The sequence below is a fragment of the Gambusia affinis genome, linkage group LG01, assembly GCF_019740435.1.
Source record: "Gambusia affinis linkage group LG01, SWU_Gaff_1.0, whole genome shotgun sequence".
NCBI classification, from domain to species: Eukaryota; Metazoa; Chordata; class Actinopteri; order Cyprinodontiformes; family Poeciliidae; genus Gambusia; species Gambusia affinis.
This window is the reverse complement of record NC_057868.1, coordinates 31,235,998-31,260,011: the sequence shown is the minus strand read 5'-3', so window position 1 is coordinate 31,260,011 and position 24,014 is coordinate 31,235,998. Positions and strand designations below refer to the sequence as shown.

Genomic DNA, 24,014 nt, shown 5'->3' with positions numbered 1-24,014 from the left:
AAGAAGGTTAAAATGTGTTCACATCAATTCACGCAATCCAACTATAGCAAAGAGTTTTTGGCAATATGTAAAAATCTACGATCACAGATTCTACATCTAATCTGGCTCAGCTTGAGGGGGAACAATTTGCCCCTGGATGTGCAAAGTTCATAAAAAAAACACTTCAAAGTATTTGCATATGTAGTGGGTGAAAGACTTCACTCTATCAACTTGGAGGCTTAATACAAATTCATGTCACATTTTCAGATTTTTTCTTTTGTATGAATAATTTTCCATCCACATCGCAATTAAGTAAAATTTTCTGTGCAAAATCTACAAACTCCTAAAAAAATTATTTCAAAGCTGGAGCTTATTTTATGAGATTTGTATTTTTACTTCAATAAAACAAAAATTATTTTAATACAAATTAAATGTTTCTGGACATCGTGATTGACTTCAAAAAGTGCAAAGCAAAACATATTTTAGTTGCTTTTATTTTATAGAAATTGAAAATGCCAATAAGTGCAGTATGTGTTTAAATAATTAGATCTTTCACATCTTTTTAGTGTTTTTTTTAGTATGGAATCATGGAGCAGCAATAACAATGGCAAAAATACTTTAAGGTTTTATAAACTTTTACCAGAGGTGACAGTAAATATATTGGCTACATGTAGATTCTTCAAAAATGGTGCCAGAACCAACACTAGATGGTGCCAATGCTTGACACAGAAGTAGGCCACTGAACTCAGCAGGATGCAGAAATAGGGCAGATAAATCCACATGATGCTGTCGTTAAGCCTTTATTTTGCTGAAACGCATCTTATTTGGACTTCTTCACCCGTGTGGTTGAAGGTTTTACACAAACAAGCCTCTGCAAAACGTGCTGCTTTTTAGAACCTGGCCTAAATTCAAAGGTTCATGAAACACAAAATAAAGCTACTCCCATAGTTAGCTCTTATGTTTACTGTAAACCTTAACGCTGAGTGGCAATAACTCACAGGAGCAGCCTGCTAAATGTTTACACTAAAGCAAAATACTAGTGTCCTGTCCCTTTCCATCCCTTGCCCCCTTGCCTGCTGGTTGATTGTTGTTGCAGCATGCGCACCAGTGACTGTGACATACACAGAGGCGTCAGCCAATGGCAGAATCCCCTGGTAGTGTATGTGGAGTGGGTCCCCAGTGAGGTTTCACCACGTTGCCACAGCGCTACAGCAAACATTACACCCTGCTGCAAAGTCTTGCACCTGTGTGGGACTTTAGTGTATCAGGAGGTCAAACAGGGTTACATAGGGTGACCATAATTTCATTTGGGAAATCCAGGACACCTTGGAGCGGGGGGGGAAGGGGGGTTCTGAAAGCGGGGAAACTCTTTTGTAAATCATCGGTAAACATACATTTGCACTTTGGCATGTTGTTGGCGTACTGACAGCCAACAACATGCTTGGCCGCACTGACGCGGCTCAGGGATTATGTCACACGCAGCGCCGTGCGCAATGCCCTAGTGCCTGTAAAGTTAATGGTCCAATGAAGGTAATTTAAAAAGCAGGACATTTCCTCACTTTCTAAAAAAAACCCGGGACGCCCGGGACAGGACGTGAAATACGGACATGTCCCGGGAAATACGGACGTTTGGTCACCCTAAGGTTACACCACCACTGCCTTCAAAAACTAAATAAAAAGGATCTCTGCTGCTGTTTTTTCTTGCAAATATATATATTAAACAGCCTTTCATTGCACAAATAAAAATCCTACTAAAAAACTAACTTTTTTTTTATTCTAACTTCCTGAGATGGACCTGTACAGGACATAAAGAGTAATAACAGATGCATTAAAAAAAAAAAAAATACAAACCAATAACTCAACATATTTCGGCAAAGGACTTTTTTAACTTAATTTTATTAAAATATTGAATAAACGACTTTCCCACCAAGTTTAAAATAAAACATTTAACCTCCTCAAGGTGACAGCAAAAATTAGTTCCAGAATCACTTTAAATATTTAAGACACATGCCGAATGTCCAGTTCATGATAACCAAACAATAGTGTAGAGTGTATATGCATCAACAGATTTGTTTAGTAAATGTGATAAAACCCCCCTTCTGCAGTGAGACATGACAACTTATCAAAAATAACCCAAAAATAAAGACTGATTTTTTAAGACAAAGCAGAATCAACTACTGTGCAACTAAATGAGCTGCTTCCAGTAGCTTTCTGATAAACAGAGGAGATAAAGTTCTTCAGAAACTTAGTCCAGAATTTGTTTCCTCATAAGGCAGCTAAGCTTAAATAGTCCTCTCTTCAGGCCGGATGAAAGCAGGACAGAAAACGGATCAGGAGACAAACGTTACCTAAGCTTCCTTCAGTGTCCATTCATTGTTGTCTCAGGTAGGCATGTGTGCTTCTGTATACAACTAAAATCAAATACGATATGAGCACGAAGCCTCAACATACTTCTTAACGCATGTGTGATGTACCTTGTGCAGATTTGATTGCAATCTTCCGTAGTTAATCTCAGATGCTCCTCCTCCTGCTATTCTCCTTTAATTACATAGTCATTGACTAACATTGGTTTATGTATGATTGCATGTGTAGAGATCTATACAAATGTCTTTAAGGAGGGAATTTGCGTTTACTGATGGAGCGGAATAATCTCGTTGCTAAGGAGGAGCCTATGTGTAAACAGGCAGCCTGGTGGTCAGCGTGCAGGCATTGATGTCCTCGGTCTGCGCAGCTCGGTGCAGGGACGGTTCTGAGGCACTGCGGTTTATCTTAGGGAGGGCATGCTGGAGGAGCTCAATGGAGGACAAGATCTGAGAACAAATTCAGATATAGGGAAGATGCAAAGAGATTAGTCTGAGGAATTTATGGCTCAACCCAACAGCTTCTAATAGCAAAAGAGCAGCTCACCTGTGGAAACAGCGGCCTTTCTTCCTTGGATTTCTTGATGCAGTCTGCCACAAGTCTCTTCATTGCTTTGGGGCAGTTCTTGTAGAGCTTACTGAGGTCTGGGCACAAGCGGCCTCTTCCCACCATGAATATAATCTAACGGGAAGAGAGTCAAAAAAAAAAAAAAAAAAGACTTGATGAAGTTGAGAGGAAAACTGATCACATTTGATTATTATAGATCCTTGGAAAGGTATTCATAGCCTGAAACTTTTTCAAATTGTGCCACTTTACATCCACAACACATTTTATGTAGCAGACCAACACAAAGTCATGGAGAAGTGTGAAGTGGGTGCAAATGATGCTTGCCTCTCAAAAAAAAAAAAAAATTTATTTAAAATACTGGAAACTCTGGTGTGCATTCATATTCAATCACTTGCACTCCACAGCACCTACATAAAGATTTGGCCATTTCTGAGTTAGATTTACAAAAAATATTTACTGTCACTAATTATTTCCTTCCGCTTCACAAACATGCAGCATTCAGTGTTGATGTATTACACAGAACTCCATTAAAGCATGATCAAATTTGAAAATGATAGGAACATTTTACAAATATTTTTAAATTAATGCTTTACTGACAGACATTTAACTTTGGTCCCAACATAAAAAAATTTTTTTTGTAACATTACAATGCCATCTTGATTTAGAAAAAAAAACCTAATAGTGGTACTTTGTAAATGCCATCTTAAACTTAAAACTCTTCATGTATTGAAAAAAAATGGAAGCAACATAAAAGGTTTTGCAAGGCTCTCTATTGAAGGCAAACAACTGTGAGAGAGGCCTACATTGAGCCTGAAGCAGCGGCCATTCTAACACATGCAATTTTTAAACATGGCAAGTTAGACTAAGGTCATAGACATCTAAAACACTAGAGCTATTGTAAAGGTATGAGGGCCTGATGGTGCAGAGATAAAAGATGACAGCAGCACTCAATGTGCCAGCCAGATCACCCAGTACAAAGTATTTTCACAGGATCAAGAAGAACAGGTTCCAGCAGTAGACTGTAGCACTACTTTAGGCACAATTTGAAAACAGTTTTAGTCTGATTTTATACAGATGCGGAATCAGATCTGATTTAGCCAACCCTTTGGCCCTAAAGAATAATAATAAAAAAAAAAGAAAAGAAAAAGAAAAACACAGGACTCGGTCTCTGAAATGCAAACCTGAGAACCCCTTTTCTCACACAGGGTTATGTTACGAGATCTAAAATTAGGCCAGTGGCTCCGTGTCGTCGGTCTGTCGGGCCATAGACCAGCTGCGCAACCCCCTTCCGACTGCAGCAGAGGGTTTTTATCATCAAGGACTTGTACCTTTGCAAATGTCTTATTGTGGAGTTAAAGGTCTGTCGTACAAAATACTAAAACTTCCAGCCTGAATGCTGGGTCAGGTAAAACATGGACCATCTGTTTGGCTAGCTGTGAGCCAACCATCTCTACGAGTTTTATCCCTCCCAACTTCCTGCAAAATCTCTGATATACACTTCACTCACTTGTCTGCTACAGGTAAGAGATCCATTGCTGATGACAACTTCAGAAAAACTTTAACAATTCAAACAGTCCTTTTAAATGTTTAGGACTGCTAAAAGTGGACCATATAAATACTAGCACCCAAAAGAGAGCCAGACAAATGTAAGCAACTTCACCTGATCTCGGTTTGCTATGTGGGAGTAGGGGAGCTCTCCGGTCATCAGCTCAAAGAGAACAATTCCATAGGAATAGACATCTGACTGGAAGCTGTACGGATTGTTATCCTCCATTCGGATCACCTCAGGAGCCTGCCAAGGACAGAAAGAAAATGTTTACAGAACATCAAAACAGCACTATCAAGATGTCCATCTTAAGAGCAGAGGCACTGTGACACTGTGTGATTTTGAAATCAGAAAACGGTCAGAGTTCTCAATGTACAATGTCTTTTAGAAATATTAGCATTTAGAACACTGGTGTCCAAGGTTCTTGCCACAAATTCAATTCAATTAAAATAAAAACTCCAAACTAATTTATTATGATTTTTCTTTTTCTGCTGAACAGTAAGCTAAATGAGGAACATTTTAAGGAAACATATTTTCTTTAAGTATCAATTCAAAACATCAAAAGGGTCTCAGAAATGTGCCTTATTAAAAGAAAGGCATACAATTTCCAAAGATTGTTTTCCAGTGGTCTTGAATTATTTTTAGACTATTCTTGGCAGCAAGAGGTGGTCATACATGAGTTTTTCCTCCCAAAATGCTTGCTGTATTTAGCCACAGTTAATGAGCAGATGTGCCAAGGTCTGCTGTTGAGTGAAAGTCTTACAAAAGACATATTTTGTTGTACTGAATATTTCCCTCTTAAGGAGATTCTAATTTGTCAGTGAAAATCTGTCCTCCTGCAACAAATATCTGTGCTGCCAGGTTAAATTTGTATGAAGTACTTGAATTTCAGTCAGGGGCTGCAGGCTGTCTTTCCACAGGCTGTGCTATGGGCTCAACCTGAATTAGCATGATTAGCATTAATAAGTGCAAATTTCAGTCTGTGTGTAGTCTCTTGTGGCTGCATTTTCTTTTCCTTACCTCTGATATTGAAAAGAAATCCCAATCCAGCATGCTTCATAGCAAACTGGAAGTTCAAAAAGATAAAAGCTGTACAACTTTCAGCCTTTCTGGTATCTACTTAAGTTGCCTCCAGGCCAATTGAACAAAACATCCCTGAGGAGGGTACAAATAGACGTTTTTGTGTTTGATGGCACTTTTTCCACACCCAGAAAGGTTTTCTTTTAATAGCTTCTTACATATTTTGAGCATCCTCCGACTTAATTCTTAATTATGTAATACTGAAAAAGCTAGTGACAAGACTTCAGTTCTTAGTAAATGCATCCACACCAAATCGCATGGTGTGTTGGAGAAGAGTTTGGGTTTTTTAGGTTCCAAACCAGACATTGAAATGTCAGTCTGGTTGGTTCTTCTGACCAAGAGCATCACAATGTACCAACCATCCAGAGAATGGATCCAGAGGGCTGCTCCACCTGTTGTGATCCGGTCCACCTGGACTTCACAGTCGCAAGACCAAAGTCCCCAATTTTTACTGTTAACCCTTCATGCAGGAAGATGTCTGCACAGATGTCAAAGATTTATAACTGAACATACTGAGAAAAACTGGTCTTTATGTTTTGCTCACTGTGATTCCACAACAAAGAAATAGAAAAGGATACTGTTGGACTTCATGTCACGATGAATTATGTTTTTTGCATGTAAATAGCTGAAAAAAGGAAAAAAAAAAAGAAAGGGAAAATAATTAATGCTACCTGAGAAATTTCACAATAGCATCGTCCACAAAGCTCCATTCTTCACAACTTACTCCATGCCCTGAGCGGTCTGCCTAGCGATATCTATAAGCTGGATCATGGTATAATTAGTCTCTAGGACATGAATGTGTTTGTACAGGCTGCTGCCCTCACACCACTGGGTCACGATGGCCAGGTTGTCCTTCGTCATGTAGCCCATAAACAAAAGGATGTTGACATGCCTCGTCTTCCTGCAGCCCAAGAAAAGGGGAAGAGGAAATCAAGATACCATCAGATAAAAGTTTGCAATGAAGATGGTTCACACAGTTTTAGCAGCTGTAAGAAAAAAAAAAAAGTCTTGTACAAGACAGAAAAGGTATTCTTGTGGGTTGTTACCTCAGGACGGCGACTTCATTTCTGAATGCCTGGAGCTGCTCCGGAGTTGGGTCAGTAACCTTTAAAATCTTCACCGCAACATCACCTACAAGAGAAATACTGTTAGATGAAAGAAAACATTCAACTTTTTTCTCAATTTGTGCGTCATTTACCTCATCTATAGTGAATGAGAATGTTATACCAGACTGTGCCCTGCATAACAGATACTTACCATGCCATTTTCCTTTGTATACTGTTCCAAAAGAGCCTGAACCAATGTGGGAATGTAGATAAACCTCGCTGGCCTCAATTTCCCAGTAATAACTCGAGTCTCGTTTATCCCGAGGCCTCTGGATGAACAGAAACCAAAGATGCAACTATTCAAACACAAGTTTGAATGGCGCATTATTAAAAAGAGCTGGTTAAACATAAACGCAACACAGAACGTACTATTTTATTTTTCTCCTGAGTGTTGAAGGTCGAGGCTCTCTCTCGCTGGGATGGTGCTGGAGCTTTGGACTGGGTCCAGCCTGTGGGGCTCTGACTGGGGGAACTTCCAGCTTTAGGGGGAAAAAAAACAAAACAATATTAAATGGTAGCACTCAACTTTCAGAGAAGCAACTTCTTTCATATATTTAAAGGTGTTCTGTACAAGTTCTAAACAAAAAATGTTTGGTGGTTTTTCCTCCCCAACAAGTTTTTTTTTACTGTCTTGATTCAATCACCGTTTAGCAGCCGTTATTCTCACACAGACATTAAATTATACACCTGGGCCCTAGTTATTAATGCAATGAGTTCTAATGCCAATCAATAGCACTAGATTTTATTAAGTGGTGTCAGAGTACTGGGGGCAAATGTATATATATTTTTTTTAAATGAAAACCCTGCATCACACATGTTCTACTTCACAAATATGCACTACTGTGCTCCAGTCTATCACATATAATTTGAAATATGTCATAATATGTGACAAATCGTGAACCAGTGCAAGGAATATAAATACCTTTGAAAATTACTTTACACTCATTGTTTTCAGAGGTCACTTAATATCTCAAAAAAGATGGATGGATGTAAATTCACTTCAGGTGATTTAATCTAACTTTTCCAACCAAAAATGTTCTAAACAGAAAAGCAACTATAAGTGAATGTTTTATTTGAGGAACCACAAATGAAAATACCCTTGAATTATAAATACCAAAACTAAGGGCAAAAGTGTCCTTTCTCAACCAGTTCCCTAAAATAGTATGCTTCTTTTTCCCTATATGATCAAACTAATTTATCATGTAAAATGATAAACATACGAGTCGACCATTTATGGGTAAAATGCAATTTTATAGGAAGCATATCATGCAAATATGCATATTGAAATCCTGAAAAGAACTCACCTGAGTCATGATCCCGCATCGCTTCCTAAAACACAGACACACACACATACAAACAAAAAAAATAAAATCACAGATTAGGTTTGATAAGCTTATTCAAACACTAAAATACATGCCATGCTGCCACTCATGGTTTGACAACTGCACTTCTGAGATGTAAGTGCAGATAATCCACTTGCAGAGCATGCAATTCAGGTTGCACACAAGCGACTCTGCTTTCTAACCTTTTCGGCACTCTCTGACTCGGAGAAGTGCACAATACCTACTTTCCTCTTCAGCCAGAATCTGCGGCACCAGGAACTGGGAGAGGTACTCAGACAGTCTAGCTACTCCAGAGTAGGCAACGCAACAGAGCAATGAAGGGACAGGAAGGAAAGGACAGAATTAAAGAAAAATGAGGATGAAATAGAGCTCAGGTTTTGAGCTTAAAACAAAGTGGCTAGAACAAATGTCAAACTCGCGAGCTGATTATGCAACAATGGTGGTGGTGATAAAGCAGAAACTGGAACTGAACATGGGGAAGTCAAAATGTGCAAGAGTATTAAAAAAAGCTGAAATAAGATGTCATCTGAGGCTGATAAATACACACAACCCTGTTCAGGTGGACAACTTAAAGCCACAGTAGGTAAGAGGTGAGACAAAGACAGATAGAATCCCCGAGGTGTAAACAGTTTGAGACCCGTGATGTTTTAGGTGTGGCACCCTCGCCCTGCGGGAGAACTCAGCAGGCCCCCATGGTGAGCAGTTTACCTCAAACATGCTGCTGTCTACAGGCAGGGTCGTGCTGACCATGTGGACGTTGGGCGTAGAAGTGGAGCGCTGCCTCTGGGAGAGGCCGCCGCCTGTGGGTGGGTACGACGTGGTGTAGTTGAAGGCATGAGGGGTGGAATTTCGGTGGGCCGAGCTGAAAAGAGGGGGCAAAAATGAAATTAAAACTATGCTGCAGAACCGCAGAGAAACAGCCTTTTAACCGTCAGTAAAATATCTATTTTGGCAACTTCTTTAAAAATTGGGCCAAAGTGGGTGTGGTGGCTGTGGGTGGTGCTGGTTTCATTTCTGTCATGTTTACACATTTTCTCCATTTGAGTATTTTGTCATTTTGCATTATTTGTTAGTTTTTTTGTGTTTTTTTTTAATTAGGCTGCAACTGCACTGTTAGAACACACACAGGAAAAATACCTAACTCAAAAGGTAAGCTTGCAAACAACAAGGTTAAGTAAAAGCTTTTTGGGGAAGTAACTTATTGGTTAATATTTATTACGGCCTTCCTCTTTAAGCCAGTGTTGGTTACTTCGAAGCTACACAGGCAATTTGCCAACATCGGCGCTGGTCAAGTTAAAGAGTACAAAGCCAGATATGTTAATGTTAAAATGACCTGAATGCTGCTCAGATCTGAAGTCTGGACGTACAGCCATCCACTTTCTAATTTTAGCAAGTTCAAATATTTGTAGGCATACAGTGGCTGCTGCAGTAGATCAAAGGTATAATTAGAGCAGAACAGCAGAAAGTAACCTGGCTGAAAGCTTTTAGTACACACTAACAAATGTGAACATATTATCTGAAGGCAAAATATTACACTGTGTGAGCTCAGAAGGCTTGTAAACCATTTTATCATTTATCAAAATAAAGTTCTCACTGCGTTTCATTAGGTCCTCCACAGATAAGCATCTCTAAAACACAGGAAGTCACTGAAGGCAGAACTCAGTTCACATTGCATCATGCAAAAGTATTCACGAGCCTTAAACATTTTCTTTTTTCAAATTTGGATGGCTACAACTGCAAACAGTCTTGTTTATTACTGGGATTTTATATAATAGAGCAACACAAAACAGCTCATCACTGGGAAGTAGTACAAGAATGATTTCTGGCCTGCATGCAAAACGCTGTGTGTGTGGCAGAAAATTAACAACACACTTGGAAAACACTTTCGAGGCAGTGAAACATGGGGGTGACAACATTACGCTGTGGGATTGCTTTTCATCAGAAAGGCCCGGGAAGCTAGTCAAGAGTTAATGGGAAGATGGAGGGAGCAAAGTACAGGCTAACACTGGAAGAAAACCTTTTGGAGGGGACAGAAGACTTGAGATTGAGAGAAGATTCAAGTTCTGGCAGGAAACGACGCTAAACACACTTCAATAGAACATGTTAATTATATAATGCTCTCAGATGCTTCTTATGCATTCTGGTGGGGTGTAAAGAATTTTGCAAAGAAGTTCCAAAGATGATTTCAGTCTCTGAAAGAGAAATACCCCAAAACAAAATTCTATAACCAGTATTTGTATTCTGGTTATACGAAGTACCCAGAATACAGATGCATATTTTGAAAGTGAGTGCCTTACACTTCACGATTATGCAATACTCTGCAGTTGTTGAATCAGAAAAAACATCCTGGTGCACCAAGTTTGTAATTGTAAGGGGACAAAATCTAGAAACGCTTTTGCAAAAATCTGACAACGCCTGTGCTGCACATAAACAAGAAAGATACGGCGAAGACTTCAGTTACTGAAAGGTGATAATACACCAGATAAAAACCACAACTTCCACACATAAAAACCCACATTAAAAGTACTTGTCATTAACCTGTTTGAAATGATTCATGTAATAAAAACAATACTCCAAAGAAAAACTTTTACATGGTTTGACTTAATCTTCCTTCCCTTGTAAAAAAAAAAATAAAATAGTAGCTACATTTAGAGGAAAGAAGTTGATATCTAATCATAACTGCAATTGGAGTTTAAGGGTGTGGAATATTTTAATCGTAAATGCCTGCTTTGATGCAAAATTCTGTAGGCTGCAATGTTTTAGTGGTCTCAAATAAGAATAGATTGTGAACTATATTTCTGGCAAATTAGAATGATTTTCATTGTCGTTGAAACTAACAATTAGTGGAGGACAGAAGTGGCGACATTGCAATGATGGAGCAGAAAAGAGCATAGAGGAAAACTTGGCTCAACTGCAATCCATATCCTTGCTGAAATAGTAAACTGTAGTATATATTTAGCATGTTGTCTTAGTACTATTCATCCCTTTTAGAGAAGAAACAAAATAGAAGAACCTATCAGTTTTTAGTTTTTGATGAAACAAAGTTTAATTCACCTTGGAAGCCGGGATAGGGATTCTCTCATACGTCGGGATGTGAGCTGTGGCAGGGACGGGAAGCCACTCTCACCTGGTGTTGGACACAACCTGATAAAAGAAATAAACGGGTAATAAAGTGTATTACGTGGCTATGGGTACATCACAGTGGATTACTATTTCATCAAAATTTACATTTCAGAAAACAGTCCAGTCTTTTTTTTCTCCTCAGCCCAAGTGAGACACCTCTGAGGATATTTCTTCGTAAGAAGAAGTTTGAAACATGGAATGCACACTTCAAGTATACAATATAATGTGAGTTTGACTCAGTTCTGAAAATGTTCTAGAAGAAATGATATTATTGTTTACTCAGATGCACCTGCAGTGGGTGTCAGGTAAAGGGGGATTCTCCTCTTTGTTCATTATTACTGCTGATTCTACATCCAGCACAGAAAAACATAAAGGTCTCCATTCAAAGTGCCTGTATGGAAAGCCATGCAAATGAGATTGCCCTAGTCAGAAGTCTGATACCAGAACAGCTTAACTTCCCTTTTTTCTTTTTGCAGGACTATGACACTTACCTCACAAATATGAATAACACATTTTTATTTGCATCCAATTATAATCATCTGATTGCAGATATAATAATGATAAAGAAAGGTTGGCTCTTATTCTATTCCATTATCAATTTTTAATCAAGTTTATCTGCTCAAAAACTCAAAACTATAGTGTCCAGTCTAGAAACAGTTGTAAACATTACATATACTTCTGTATACTTACAGAAGCTGTCTGATGTTGCTCCAGTCCACACACATAGTGGGCACTTTGGTGCTACAATGCTCATGGAATTTATAGCCGCATGTTTGGCAACGGAATCCATTAAGGAGAAACTTCTGGCAAATGTCGCAGAAGGCTAGCTTCAAATAGGTCTTCCGGACCTAAATTTAAAAACAACAAAAAGTGCAAATTTTCTTTCTGCAGTAACGTTTGAGAAATAAGTAAGCTGTAATTGTTTGGAGTACTTACAAAGTTATGCGTTGTCAAAGGAACATGATCTAAAACCTCGACCAGGAGCTCTTCTCCTATCAGTGAGGTTGAATCGGTATTCCAGTCCATCCGGGATTTTTTACTGATTTGGTCGCAAGTACCCAAACAAAAAAAAACAAACATATTTAATACTCACAACAGAAGGTTTAATAATCTTTACAAGCTCTGGTTGGAGGATTTTCTGAGTTTACCTTCTCTGTCCGGGATGCAGCTTGAAGACGGCGCAACACTGGGGCTGCAGACCTCGCACCTTCAGGGCTTTGATCAAACAGCTGTAAAGAGTCATGCCTGGTCGCACATTGACCTATAGTAACACACCAACAACTAATATTAATGATACTGATCAATCGAATCTGAAGCCTCATTGGGAACCTGGTATGTCAAGACTTGCCACAGTGCGCTGCTGGTTTGGGAGGAAGACACGGATTGTGCTGCTGGCCTTGGAGTCCGTCATCTTGCTGTCGTCTGAGGCGCGTCGCTGGCAGGTGAAGCCCTGGACCATGGTAGGGGACAGACAGGGGCCCTCAAACGGCGAGTCTTTCATTCCAAAGCCGTTGCTAAGGGTCTTCCATGCTCCGTGAAACTGCTCCATCACTAAAACTAATCACTCAAAATGGTCTTAAAAAAAAGATAGAAAAAGAAAACATTTACTCACGTTCTCTCTTTACTCAGACAATACTGTAATATATATTTACTATAAAAGATAAGAATAAAATGCATGCATGCATGGAAAGGGCACAAAAATACTCAAAATTTCTAACTGTTCAACCTTGCACTTTATTTCAACACCAAGGAAACCACAACACATGGGTTGAGCACTACCTGATTACAACAGCGACTGTTTTTGTCTGCAGGTGGAAAAAAATGTAGCAAAAGAGATGTGGGTTATGGCATTGTAGGGAGAGGTAATCTTTAAACATAATCTTGCTGAAAGGAACCCTTTAGGATTATGCTAATGATTAGCTTAATTTTAGGGTTTAAGTAATGGCAACTAATAACCATGCAAGAAAAAAAAGAGAATGTTTCTGTTCAAATTTCTCATTTTCGCTTTGCGCATTTAAAACTCAAAGCAAATATGATACTGAACCGTTTCCCTCTGTTTTCAGGAAACAATGTAATACGAAATTTCCACTGTGTTCAGAGCCAAACTATATAAACATGAACAGGACAAAAATAAGTTGCCTATGTGGTCCTTAAAAAAAAAAAAAAAAGAAAAGAAAAAAGTAAGGCCCTCATAACCAAACACACCCTCTTTTCAGCTTTGTTTGTACTACAAACTGCAGTGCTATATTGTAAATACACAAAGGTTTTCACTCATTCTTGGCATCCGCTATATGCATGAGCACCATCGGCTTGAATAGCTCCTAATTACCACTGCTGTATTTATACAAAGACCGGCTGACCCTGGAGAGATGTTTTTTTTTTAACTGCTGTCAGTGGTTAGCTGTTCCAGCAGGCCTGTTGATTCATCAGATGTACAGAAAAGCTTAAAAGTATAAAAGTGTTTTTTATTTTTGTTTTTTTGGGGTGGAATGTTGGGTTTTTACCCTTTTCCTTCATGCTTCTGGATTTGCATCAATAACTGCTGCATTGTATCAGAAAACAGCACAAATACAAAACAAAGCTACATATGAAAGAAAGTATAAATTGCACTGTAATACAATAAGAAGCTTTACATGGTTCTCTAGTTACAGAAGTAAGTGAGAAAACTGTGGAGGGTTGAAAGTGCCACAATGTGACATAGATTTAAAATAAAATTTCAAATGGAAAAAAATAGGACACTTTAAAAGTATTTAGACATACTAGTATTTCATAAGAAACATAATGAAGTAATTTAAAGTGGACAACAGTTAATACCAATTTTAACTAATACTATATCTACATTTAATTTTTCAGTATTTATTATCATATTATGTACTACTTTAAACTGTGGCTCATGGTACAAAACCCTAACATATGATTGGCTGATCTGCACAGCAAGTTAATTTTGATCCAATTACCCTTAACTTTCTCTGAGTTGGTTCACATCCACTGACTCACCCTTGATACCTTTGAAAGTTCCCAGAATTCAGTAAGCAGATTCATTATGATATTCCTTGTTATTTAATTTATTTAAATATTTACAAAAAGAAAAAGATTTTGCAACAAAAAAGAAAATCAACATTGTTACCATTGCCATCTTTTATTTCATTAGTAAATAATGTAATCTATCTTTAAATGTTATATTTAAGAAAATATGAAGATTAACATTTGATGTATGTGTTTATTTTCAATATTGTTTAAATACTGTCATAAAGGAAAAAAAAATTAAGAGTAATTCAAACATCATGTTAGGTATCATTCAGTGTGAAGGTACTATTTAAGCTCCAATCACAAGACTGGCAATTATATTCCTGGCTTCCCCCTTAAAAAGCTTTTTGTTTAACCTTGTGGGTTGCAAAATTTCCAGACAAAACCAGGAAACTATTTTTGCAATGCATTCATGGATTATTGTTTAGGTTTTGGGATGACAAATTGGAAAATTCAGCTTTAGTTTTTTAGCTGTTTCATGTGGCAATTTTCCAAAAAGTAAACTGATTTTATATGTCCAGAATGTCATTATCCAGAATAAGGTCTAAAAAATTTGCAGTATTATATTTCTCATTTTAAGGTTAAACTTTTGTTGTAAAGTTCATAACGCAAGCTGAATGGCATTTTTCACATCAGTGATAAGGCAGAACATTTCCTACTACTGCTTTAAAATTGTAAAAATATGTTCCAAGAAATATTAGAATTGGGCTGCATAAAGAGACGGTTACAAGTCAAGTGGCTGACACTCAAACAGCCCTGCAAGCACAACATAAATTTGATAAAAGATGAAGCTGATAACGTCTAAAAAAATTATTAAATTAAGGTATTTTTTTTGTCACGATATTTCACGGGTTTCGGTCCAATTTAAGTTAAATAAATGAGAACATAATTTTATCTTTTAAAATGTTATGGTTGAATCTTCTTGCCATGTTAGGTGAAACGTTTGTTGACACACAACTCTTAAATAGTCTGCAAAGATGCATGATATACACTGTGGCACTTTCAACCCTCCATAGACATAGTCAGCGTGTTAGCCCTATTTATGATTCGGGACCGTTTCTCATTCAAACGCAACAAAAGAACTAAAATGAACCACTACCATTAAAACGCATGCAGTCATTACTGAAACTATAAAACGGTAACCATAAATGTAGCTACGTGTTTTGTTGTTTTTTTTTTTCCACCAGGCCTGGTTGTTCCAGTTAAAACACTAAGATTCCCCGAAGGCCGTCATAAGCAGACCGTATCGTTACATTTAACGTCCCTTCTCTGTGCTGCAGTTCATTAGCTTTACACCGAAGCGTTTTAGCCAAGAAAGTTGCCTATAAACGCGTAATTCAAAGAGTAGTGAGTGCTAGGATCTTTAGGGTCTGTGTGCTCACCAAGAGAAGTTAAAAAAGTTGTGCTCCGCCATAACTTTAGGGGAAAGTGGCGTCGGTGACATCATCATAATTGCAACGCATTCAAAGAAAAAAAAGGAGAAAAAAGGAGTCAAAGCTGGTGAAGCTCCCAACGTTGAATCGAATAATCCTACAGCGGATGAGTATTGCGTTAATCAAGGAAAGGGGAGGTCACAGGTGGGTCTCTTTTTTCCACGAACTACCTAAAACAACAGGAAAAAGTTTAATCCTGCAAGTCGTGATATGCGAGAAGAAAAAAAATGGGGAAAAAAAACCTCCGGTCCCTCAAAGTCATACGACGAGGGACTTTCTTCGGCTCCAGCGAAGCACTTTCCAAAGTACAAGTCCGATGAAGTGCTTCGTAATGCGGCGCTGTTCCAATCAATATTTACGTTGTTTGGTGAGAAGGTGAAACGGGCTGAGTTGGTGGTGTGCGTCCGTCTGACGCCAGTGATTGAAACAGGACCTTGCAGTCATAACAAGACCTGCAAACATCGCTCACACTGCGCAAGTATTGCATACACTTAAACCCTCCCACCGAGGCCACACTGATGCTTTTACGTCGGTAAGATATGCAGCTAATTTTTTTAAACGCTCGCATGTTGATATAATCGCATTTAACTTATACGCACTTCAAAGTCCTGCTGAGTAGTCGACGTAGTCTTTAAAGCTGTGCACATAAAAGCTTTAATAGTCGCCTTTTGGTTAAGTTAAGACACTTGAAAAGTCAATGTAATTAGACAGTTTAGTCAGTTTAAAAGTACATTTGTATTGAAGAGTGAGGAAATTAGCAACTACCGATTTGTTTTAACGAGTAACTCATAATATTACCATGCCCGCCCTCTGCTGGCGAAATGTGGGTATTGTGACATCTTAGCTTTGGAAAATTGCTTGCTTTTATTGCTGCTCTTCATGTTACATCGGAAATATTTGGTAAAAAAAAAAAAAAAAGAGAAGATGGCGTGCCTGCAAGTTACACAAGCAACACATTCTCTTAAAGCCCAACAGACATAATCACATTTTACCTCTTATTTGCAGTGTAGGTGATGTTTTTCAAACATTAACACTATTTTTGCTATCCACAAAAATGGCTTATTCTCTCTGAAATTGACCTTGAAACAATATATAACTGTATACAGCTACCCAGCTCCACTCACCATGTGTTCACCATGTCTGTGGCATCCTGGTCTGGGTCCCCTGAGGTACCCAAATCACAGATGGCCCGGAGGTCCCTTCAGCAGGCTGGAGTTGACACCACCTCAGAGAGAAGCAGCTTTGTTAACATCCTGTATCTGCATCTACTGATGGGTTCAGCATATATTGTTTCCATAAGGCACCTCCAGACAGTTCCGAAGAGAGATTAAAACATAAACCTATGTTCTTGTTCAAAAGCAACAATAGGCATTAACTTTGACTTATTGAACTTTCCAAATACCTCTGGCATTTTTACAGGCAAATAATCAATCCAACAACTAACAGAAACACCAACTAATGTTTCTGTGCAGATGAGGGCAGGGCTTTGTCATTGTGAAGCTTTTTAAGGTATCCTTGTCCTCATACAATTGATCTACTGTTTTTAATTGGATTAGGATTTAAGCAGCTTTGAATTTATGCCAGACATATTGCTATTGTGGTTATTTTCATGACTGAGAATTTACAAGCTTTTAAAATTACCATAATAGAAACCAGAAAACCTAGCGCTAGAGCTTTAGATCCAAGGCCACCTTAAGACAGATGAGAGCATCTCTTCCACCTATTGATCTGTGCACTGAGCACTCCTAGCTGAGATGCTTACAGCTCTAATGAGTGTTTCTGTCAGTCCTCTTGTTTTCAACAAACTATGCATGCATCACATGAAGGCAAATAGGGGAAAAGAAGTTAATATGCCCTTTTAACACCTGCAGTTAAAATGCAGTGAAATCTTGTTTTAGGAAAATTCTCATTGAATTATGTTGCATGTAGAAATTTGGGCTTTTCTCCTAAATTTTAACATTGTTAAAATTATGTATGCTAATTTAAAAGTATGCATACATTCATTGATATGTGGTTTAATGTATTTACAAGAGTTAGAGAAATTACCCACATTTGTCACCATCATGAAATAATTCTGAAATAATTGGAAATAATTAAATTTATTTATGGTAAATTGAATGGTCTCCTGGGACACACAGTGTATTAAGCATAGTTCATTAATGCTTCATAGGGTTTAGGTCACAATCTTTCCAGAATTCTCCATACCCCACCAGACGGGATCTGGGGTCACAGTTCGGTTGAAACACTCACCTGTCTCCAAATTGCAACCATTCAGCTTTTCAGTTAAGGTTGAGTTAAAGAATTTGGAGTCGGTGCTCTCCAGCTGAACAGACACAGCACATGATAATGCTACCACTATGCTACACAGCTGGTAAATTGGCCTTAGACCCTAGCCTTGACTTTACTCCTACAAACATGCTTCTTATCACTGAGGTCAAATACCTCACTCTTTGTCTTATTTTTCCATAAAACCCTCCTCTAGAAACAGTCCATGTGGACAGTGGTATTTTTAGTCAAGCTGCAAGCTTTCAATTGTATGGATATAATGATTCTCTTTCCTCTATCTTTTATCTGCTCACATGCACACTGCTGCACGCTTGCATAGCTCACACAACCATAACATATAAAACTGGCAACAGTTGCACATAAACCAAACTGATTAAGCCAGGCCAACTCCCGTTAGAGATGGTGCAGAATGAGAAGATAGAAGCAGAACTCACGCTGCAATCTGTGCTTCACTTGATGGCACCCTAAAGGTCTGCTGAGTGGAGCCAGCTCTGGATGGTGAATGTCTCTCTGTATCTGTTCCATTTCTTTCAACATTTGATCATTTTTGGCATTTACGCCTGTTTTATACTGAACTAAATCTTCTTATTTCTCAAGGTAATGACACTGATGGGTTTTGGTTGGGTCCCAGAGCTGATAAAGGGATTGTACTACAACACAATCCATGGAGCTAAAACTTGCTTCACTGTGGACTGGTGTTCCTGCAGCTCATGGTGGTTATATTGGTTTCTGTTGTTTTTGAGCACTAAAAAGTTTCCTTTCATCTTAGGGTGATAGTTTGGGCCACATTGTTTAAACCTACCCATTACTGGTTGTCCCAACATGACAATAATCCCAGACACACACATAAAAACTAACTTCAGGATGGAAGAGATGGCTAACAGCTTCTAAAATTGCCTTGACATTAAGTCTGTTGAAAATTAGTGTATTATGCATAAAAGTCAGGTCTGTTTTGGGAAACCAACCAAATTAAAAAACTCTGTCACTTCTGATAACAAGAGTGACTGCGTATCCAGACAGAACTATGCTAAAAGCTTGTTACTTGCTACAAAAACTAAGTAACTGAAACATAATCATGTATAATTTTAGTGTTCCATAGTAGTTTGGATTTCTACATAGTGTTAAAGTTTATCAAGTGGCTCATATGTGTTGTCATATAAAATATTCAGATTCTAAAATACATTTGTAAATTTTGGTATTTATCTTGATACTCTCAACACATGGACTATTACAGCAAGAACTTTCTGTGCAGTTGAAAATAAAATGAAAGTTATGCCAGTTGCGTTAGATTTGTGTTACTGTGTTGATATCTGTATACCTTTTTAAAGTATCAGAGCTGATCAAGATCCTATCAATTTGTCCGATTCCAAAATCTGACAAATGAACTGTTATGAGGTGGACAGTATTGAATTATGAACAATGTTTGTGCCACTTATGTTGTTCCATTGATATCTGAGGTTGAAATTTAAATCTGAGAATGAAATCAAAAGCAAATCAAATGAGTTTCAGGTCCAAGCTTTACTTGACTAGGATTACAACTATTAGAAATTAAAACATTGCATTTATCGATTTTAAAAAAACTAACTCTGTAGAAACATCTAATTGACAAGTTTAATTTGCAAATGAGTTTTACAAGATCGAAATTGTAAAAAATGCAAATAAATAATTTTTATATTCTATTTATTGTGGATTTTGAGGTCTTGGTTGATGAGAAACCGCTCACCTTTATACTCAGAATTTTAACATCCAAAAATACTTATTTTCATTTTTGTAGCTTAAAATCTGGAAATATTGATTTGTAAGTAAAATGGAATGCTTAAACTATTTCTTTCAATCAGTCGTGCAAAGCTAACGGACATTGTTTTTCTCTTTCATGTTTTTATGACAACACAACAACCCCCCAAAAAAATATCTCAACGTAACACTGTTAGAAAATTTTAGCACAAGAAAAACCTGCTTGTAATTATTCAGGTAATCTGTATATTTACAAATTCGTGAGTAACTGCTTCATTTCTTCAGTTTGAAAGGAGAAAGCGAAGTTAAATCTACCGAAGGCAAAATGGGACCGTTCCGTGTTTCTGATTGGCTAATATCCAGAGGCGGTGTCCAGACTTCTTCGCATATTATTGGTTGCTCGGCGAATCCGCGGCCAATGACTGTGAGGGTTTTTACTGGATAATGCCAATGACAATTCAGGAACTCCTGCTAGCACCGCATGTAGCGCAAAGGAGGCGTAAACACTGACACAGCTAGGTAGCCATCAAGGTAAGCAATAAAACGGCTTTAATTCTAATAATCATGACACTATTTATGTACATTCGTTTTCCACTTATTGCATGTTGAAATCACCAGTGGCTTGAACTTTGTTGTTTGGTTTGATTTCTCCCGTTAATAGGTTCGGCTTTTAATTATGTTTGCTCCCACTGAAACTCTAGAAACGGGCTGTTAGCCCGGCCTGCTAACGTTAGCTCGTCACAACGACTTTGGTGTGTGCGCCCTGGCGGGAAATTTTGTTTTCAAGGCATATTTCCTCGAATGCCCACCAAAATGCGTGTATTGTGGATATTTCTTACAATTAATGACGGATCGTCTGGTTCTTGCTGCGCAATGTGGCTCGATCGTCGACCGAAGCGCGTTTCTTGGTCGTGAGGTGTTGAGCTAGTGTTTGCTAGCAGCTAGCGTAGCTGGCGCTACTGTCTCGCGAGTACGCAGGAGAAAAATCAACGTGACTAGGCCAACGTTAGCGGAGTTTCAACCTTTGGCATTTTGTTTTCTCTTTTGCAAGCCGGTAAACATTTTGCATTCTCACGCCTTGTCTAAATTCCTGGAGTGTGTAATCCGTTTATGCGTTCCAAGCTGTTTGTTTTCTGTTTTAGTCGGTTAGACTTGCGGCTTTGTTGCTGTTGAACACGCTTCATCACATAACACGATGCAACGCGCTTCTCACAGCGTGCTCTCGCAATTATTCCTCTGCTAGTCAGCAGATTTCCACCAACATGGATTATTTAGGTTAAGTTTATTGTGTCTGAATTTATCCTAAATAAACGTGTAAGTTCAACAGAGAGTTTTTTTTAAGTTGCCCGTTTTAAACGTTGTAGCCTCCTGGTTTTGTGACTTTATGCTAGGACCTATTTTTAGGAGCCTCATTACCTTACTTAGTATTCACGTTAGTGCTTCATTAACTTCCACTCTTCTTGACCTGATGTCTTCAGCAAACAGAAGGTCGACCTATGGCGATCACATCATGATCCCACTGAGGAAGTTTCTGTAAGTTAGCTCAGTAGTTAGTCTGATGGTTGATGTTAGACGCAGCAGCTGATGAATGTGTCTCCCCGATCATAGAGTAGAACCCCACATGGTAGTCATTTTGTTGGTTTGACTGAATCTTGAAGTACCATGTTAAAATAAGTTTCTCTGCTATTAAAATATGCATTTTAGAAACTAAAGCAATCAGAATTATTTGATTCTGTTTATTTATGTAGCTTCAATTTACTACAAATATTCTCCTTAGCCACTCTACAAGGCCTATTCTATTCATTTACAGAAGTCAATACAACTTAATAGACGGATTTATTTAAAATTCAATCCTAGCTATATCCTAACTTGGAAAAAAAAAAAGCATTGTCCAGGTGAGTTTAAGCACATTTTTACTGCGAATTTAAGTAGGCAGTAAAGTTGGTGCTGTTTTCCAGGAAATGACTGTATTGGAGAGAAGTGTTTACCTCTGTGTTGTTTTTCTTTCTGTTTAGGTTATGGAGATGAGCAGCAACAGTGAGTGCTTTGGATGTGGCCGCTCTGGTCATTGGGTCAAGCATTGTCCTAATGCCAGTGGTGCGCGTGGACGTGGTAGGGGCCGGGGACGAGGAAAGGGTACTGTATGCATTTCTTTTATTTTTTTCCATTTTGAGGATAAGATTATTGTTTCAAATATTGGGCCTTTGCATATTCTATTCTGGTTTCAGATATAATGCACTCTTATAGGTTTTTTTTAGGATTTCAGAACTTGTCCCATTTAGTTGTAGAATACAAATTGAAAACAATCATATGACCCTACTCATTATTTTAATCATATTTATACATTTAAATGGTGTTATAAACTGAGTATTGTTCTGGTGGCAGTTAACCAAAAATGTAAAAAACATACACACCCTTATTTGCATACTATTTTTGACATTACAGAGCTGTTCTGTTATCGCTGTGGAGACCAGGGACACATGGCCAGGGACTGTGACCAAACTGAGGATGGTGTGTAACATGGCTTTTTTTATTTTCTGTATTAGTTGTTTTTTCACAGGTGATAAAGTGATAACCCTTTTTTTACCACCTCCTCCGTGTCCAGCGTGCTACAACTGCCACAGGAGTGGTCACATCTCCCGGGACTGCAAGGAGCCCAGGAAGGAGAGGGAGCAGCTCTGCTACACCTGTGGCAAAGCCGGCCACATGGCTCGTGACTGCGACCACGCCAACGAGCAGAAGTGCTACTCCTGCGGCGGGTTTGGTCACATCCAGAAGCTTTGCGATAAGGTGAAATGTTACCGGTAAGTGGAGTTTTTAAGAAGTTGCTTAGCTTTTTTTTTTTTTTTTAAGTATTACTATATAACCTTCTTATTTTTTATTGTTTTTGTCTTTAGGTGTGGTGAGATTGGTCATGTCGCTGTGCACTGCAGTAAAGCCAGCGAGACCAACTGCTACAACTGTGGAAAGGCAGGCCACCTGGCAAAAGAGTGCACCATCGAAGCAACCGCATAATCAGCACCCTCTGTTGCCCCTCCTTTTTTTTCAGATTGATGGTTGGTTGTATTATTTTCTCTGAATCCTCTTCACTGGCCAAAGGTTGGCTGACAGAGGCTAGTCCCAGGCCTGTGAGCCTCTCGATATGTAATACAAAGAAAGGGGTGATAAAAAATATCTTTCTGCATTCAATACAAAAAAATGTTTTAGTTTGGTAGCGGTGTTATGTATAATGCTTTGTTAAAGAACCTCCCCCTTTCCAGGCCACTGGTGATCAGTGAGGAATAAACGGGACTAAACATATGGGAATCTATAGGACCTCTGAGCTTGTGGACGTGCATCTCAGTAAAATGAGATGGAAGACAGGAGTAAATGGAAACCAAACATCCATGTGTGGTTATTTTGGTTTGTTTTAGTGGAATATGAGTTGGCCAAGAGAGTTTGACATGGAAACAGTTCATAACATGATGCATTTCAGCCCTACAAGCAGCTACAAGTGGGCGGTAACAAACGCTATATTACTAAGATATGGAAAAAAATTTTTTGGAGGTATTAAAAGAAACACGCTCTTTTATAGAAATCTGTTTACAATTTAAATATCACTTTGGTAGTCCAAGGTAGATTTTCTGTTTTAAAAAAATGGCTTTGGAAATGTTCTGGTTTCCTTTTTTTTTCTTTTTTTTTTTTTTTACCTTGGCAAAAATTTAACATCAAGAACAGTCGTCGGAACAGCAGAATTAGGAGTTATTTGGGAATGACAAATGTTTTCACAGAAATCGAAATGTTATTTTTGTACAATATCACTTAGACTACTGTATAAATACCATTTGCTTGTACTCAGTTTTTAAGTCGGAAGGAAAGTGCAACTGAAGTCCTAGAAAATAGAAATGTAATTTTAAACTATCAATAAAGCTGGAGGAGCACGGGGAGGAGTGTTTTTGTCTGACTTTCATTGCTAAATGTTTCCAAGTTTTAACGTTTCATTATAAATATATTAATACAGCACCTGCTTAAATGTGAATGTAATTTTTAAGATAAATTGGTCCAATTTTAATTAAGTTATCCTGAATTATATAATGAAATTCAAACCTACAAACATGGACATTCTCAATAAAATGCAGCGGTATTCAGCTTGATATTTATTGGTAAAGTTAAAGAAGTAACATCATTAAACACTTGCTTTCCATATAAACGTTTTAAGAAAAATGCATTGTCGGAGGCACAATATGACCGTTTTATGTAGTTCTCCCGTAAATATTTGCAATACTGTATTCATAGAGTAACCATGTTTCCAGTTTAATATGTAGCGATATATTTTTGGGCAATTGAGTTTAATGTGGGGGATTCTTTTGTCGTGAATTTAGGACATGAGGACAACTCCCCCTTAATTACATGCAGAAAATACGATGATCTCAAACTGGTTTTGATGAAT

The 24,014-nt window shown here is 38.2% G+C and overlaps 2 protein-coding genes across 6 annotated transcripts; one reads left to right on the top strand and one right to left on the bottom strand.

The window, feature by feature from the left end:
• Positions 1–1,856: 1,856 nt before the first annotated feature.
• Positions 1,857–15,653, bottom strand: raf1a (Raf-1 proto-oncogene, serine/threonine kinase a). 2 transcript variants are annotated; one of them, XM_044120182.1, is made up of 18 exons: positions 15,515–15,653; positions 12,454–12,680; positions 12,254–12,366; positions 12,042–12,144; positions 11,796–11,953; positions 11,037–11,126; positions 8,691–8,844; positions 8,165–8,266; positions 7,944–7,968; positions 7,009–7,118; positions 6,791–6,908; positions 6,580–6,664; positions 6,258–6,434; positions 6,112–6,158; positions 5,893–6,011; positions 4,568–4,699; positions 2,887–3,021; positions 1,857–2,789 (listed from the first exon to the last, which is right to left on the bottom strand). In XM_044120182.1, the coding sequence occupies exons 2-18, from the start codon at positions 12,652–12,654 to the stop codon at positions 2,649–2,651; spliced, it is 2,010 nt and encodes a 669-aa protein (XP_043976117.1). In that variant the 5' UTR covers positions 12,655–12,680; positions 15,515–15,653; the 3' UTR covers positions 1,857–2,648. The 2 variants fall into 2 exon arrangements, with proteins under 2 accessions (XP_043976117.1, XP_043976109.1); XM_044120174.1 differs by lacking the exon at positions 8,165–8,266.
• Positions 15,598–23,511, top strand: cnbpa (CCHC-type zinc finger, nucleic acid binding protein a). 4 transcript variants are annotated; one of them, XM_044120219.1, is made up of 6 exons: positions 20,559–20,639; positions 21,064–21,118; positions 21,601–21,721; positions 22,031–22,096; positions 22,191–22,389; positions 22,483–23,511. In XM_044120219.1, exons 3-6 carry the CDS (start codon positions 21,604–21,606, stop codon positions 22,598–22,600), a joined length of 501 nt encoding a protein of 166 aa, XP_043976154.1. In that variant the 5' UTR covers positions 20,559–20,639; positions 21,064–21,118; positions 21,601–21,603; the 3' UTR covers positions 22,601–23,511. The 4 variants fall into 4 exon arrangements, with proteins under 4 accessions (XP_043976163.1, XP_043976171.1, XP_043976145.1 ...); XM_044120228.1 differs by lacking the exons at positions 20,559–20,639; positions 21,064–21,118 and adding an exon at positions 15,598–15,709; XM_044120236.1 differs by lacking the exons at positions 20,559–20,639; positions 21,064–21,118 and adding an exon at positions 16,040–16,097.
• Positions 23,512–24,014: the final 503 nt, after the last annotated feature.

Coding starts and splice junctions, on each gene's coding strand:
- raf1a (XM_044120182.1), bottom strand. CDS start 12,654: ATGGAGCAGTTTCACGGAGCATGGAAGACCCTTAGCAACGGCTTTGGA. Junction 12,145..12,253: donor CTGCATCCCGGACAGAGAAG/GTAAACTCAGAA, acceptor CGACCAAATCAG/TAAAAAATCCCGGATGGACT. Junction 2,790..2,886: donor AAAGGCCGCTGTTTCCACAG/GTGAGCTGCTCT, acceptor ATTTGTTCTCAG/ATCTTGTCCTCCATTGAGCT.
- cnbpa (XM_044120228.1), top strand. CDS start 21,604: ATGGAGATGAGCAGCAACAGTGAGTGCTTTGGATGTGGCCGCTCTGGT. Junction 21,722..22,030: donor GGGCCGGGGACGAGGAAAGG/GTACTGTATGCA, acceptor TTGACATTACAG/AGCTGTTCTGTTATCGCTGT. Junction 22,097..22,190: donor CTGTGACCAAACTGAGGATG/GTGTGTAACATG, acceptor CTCCGTGTCCAG/CGTGCTACAACTGCCACAGG.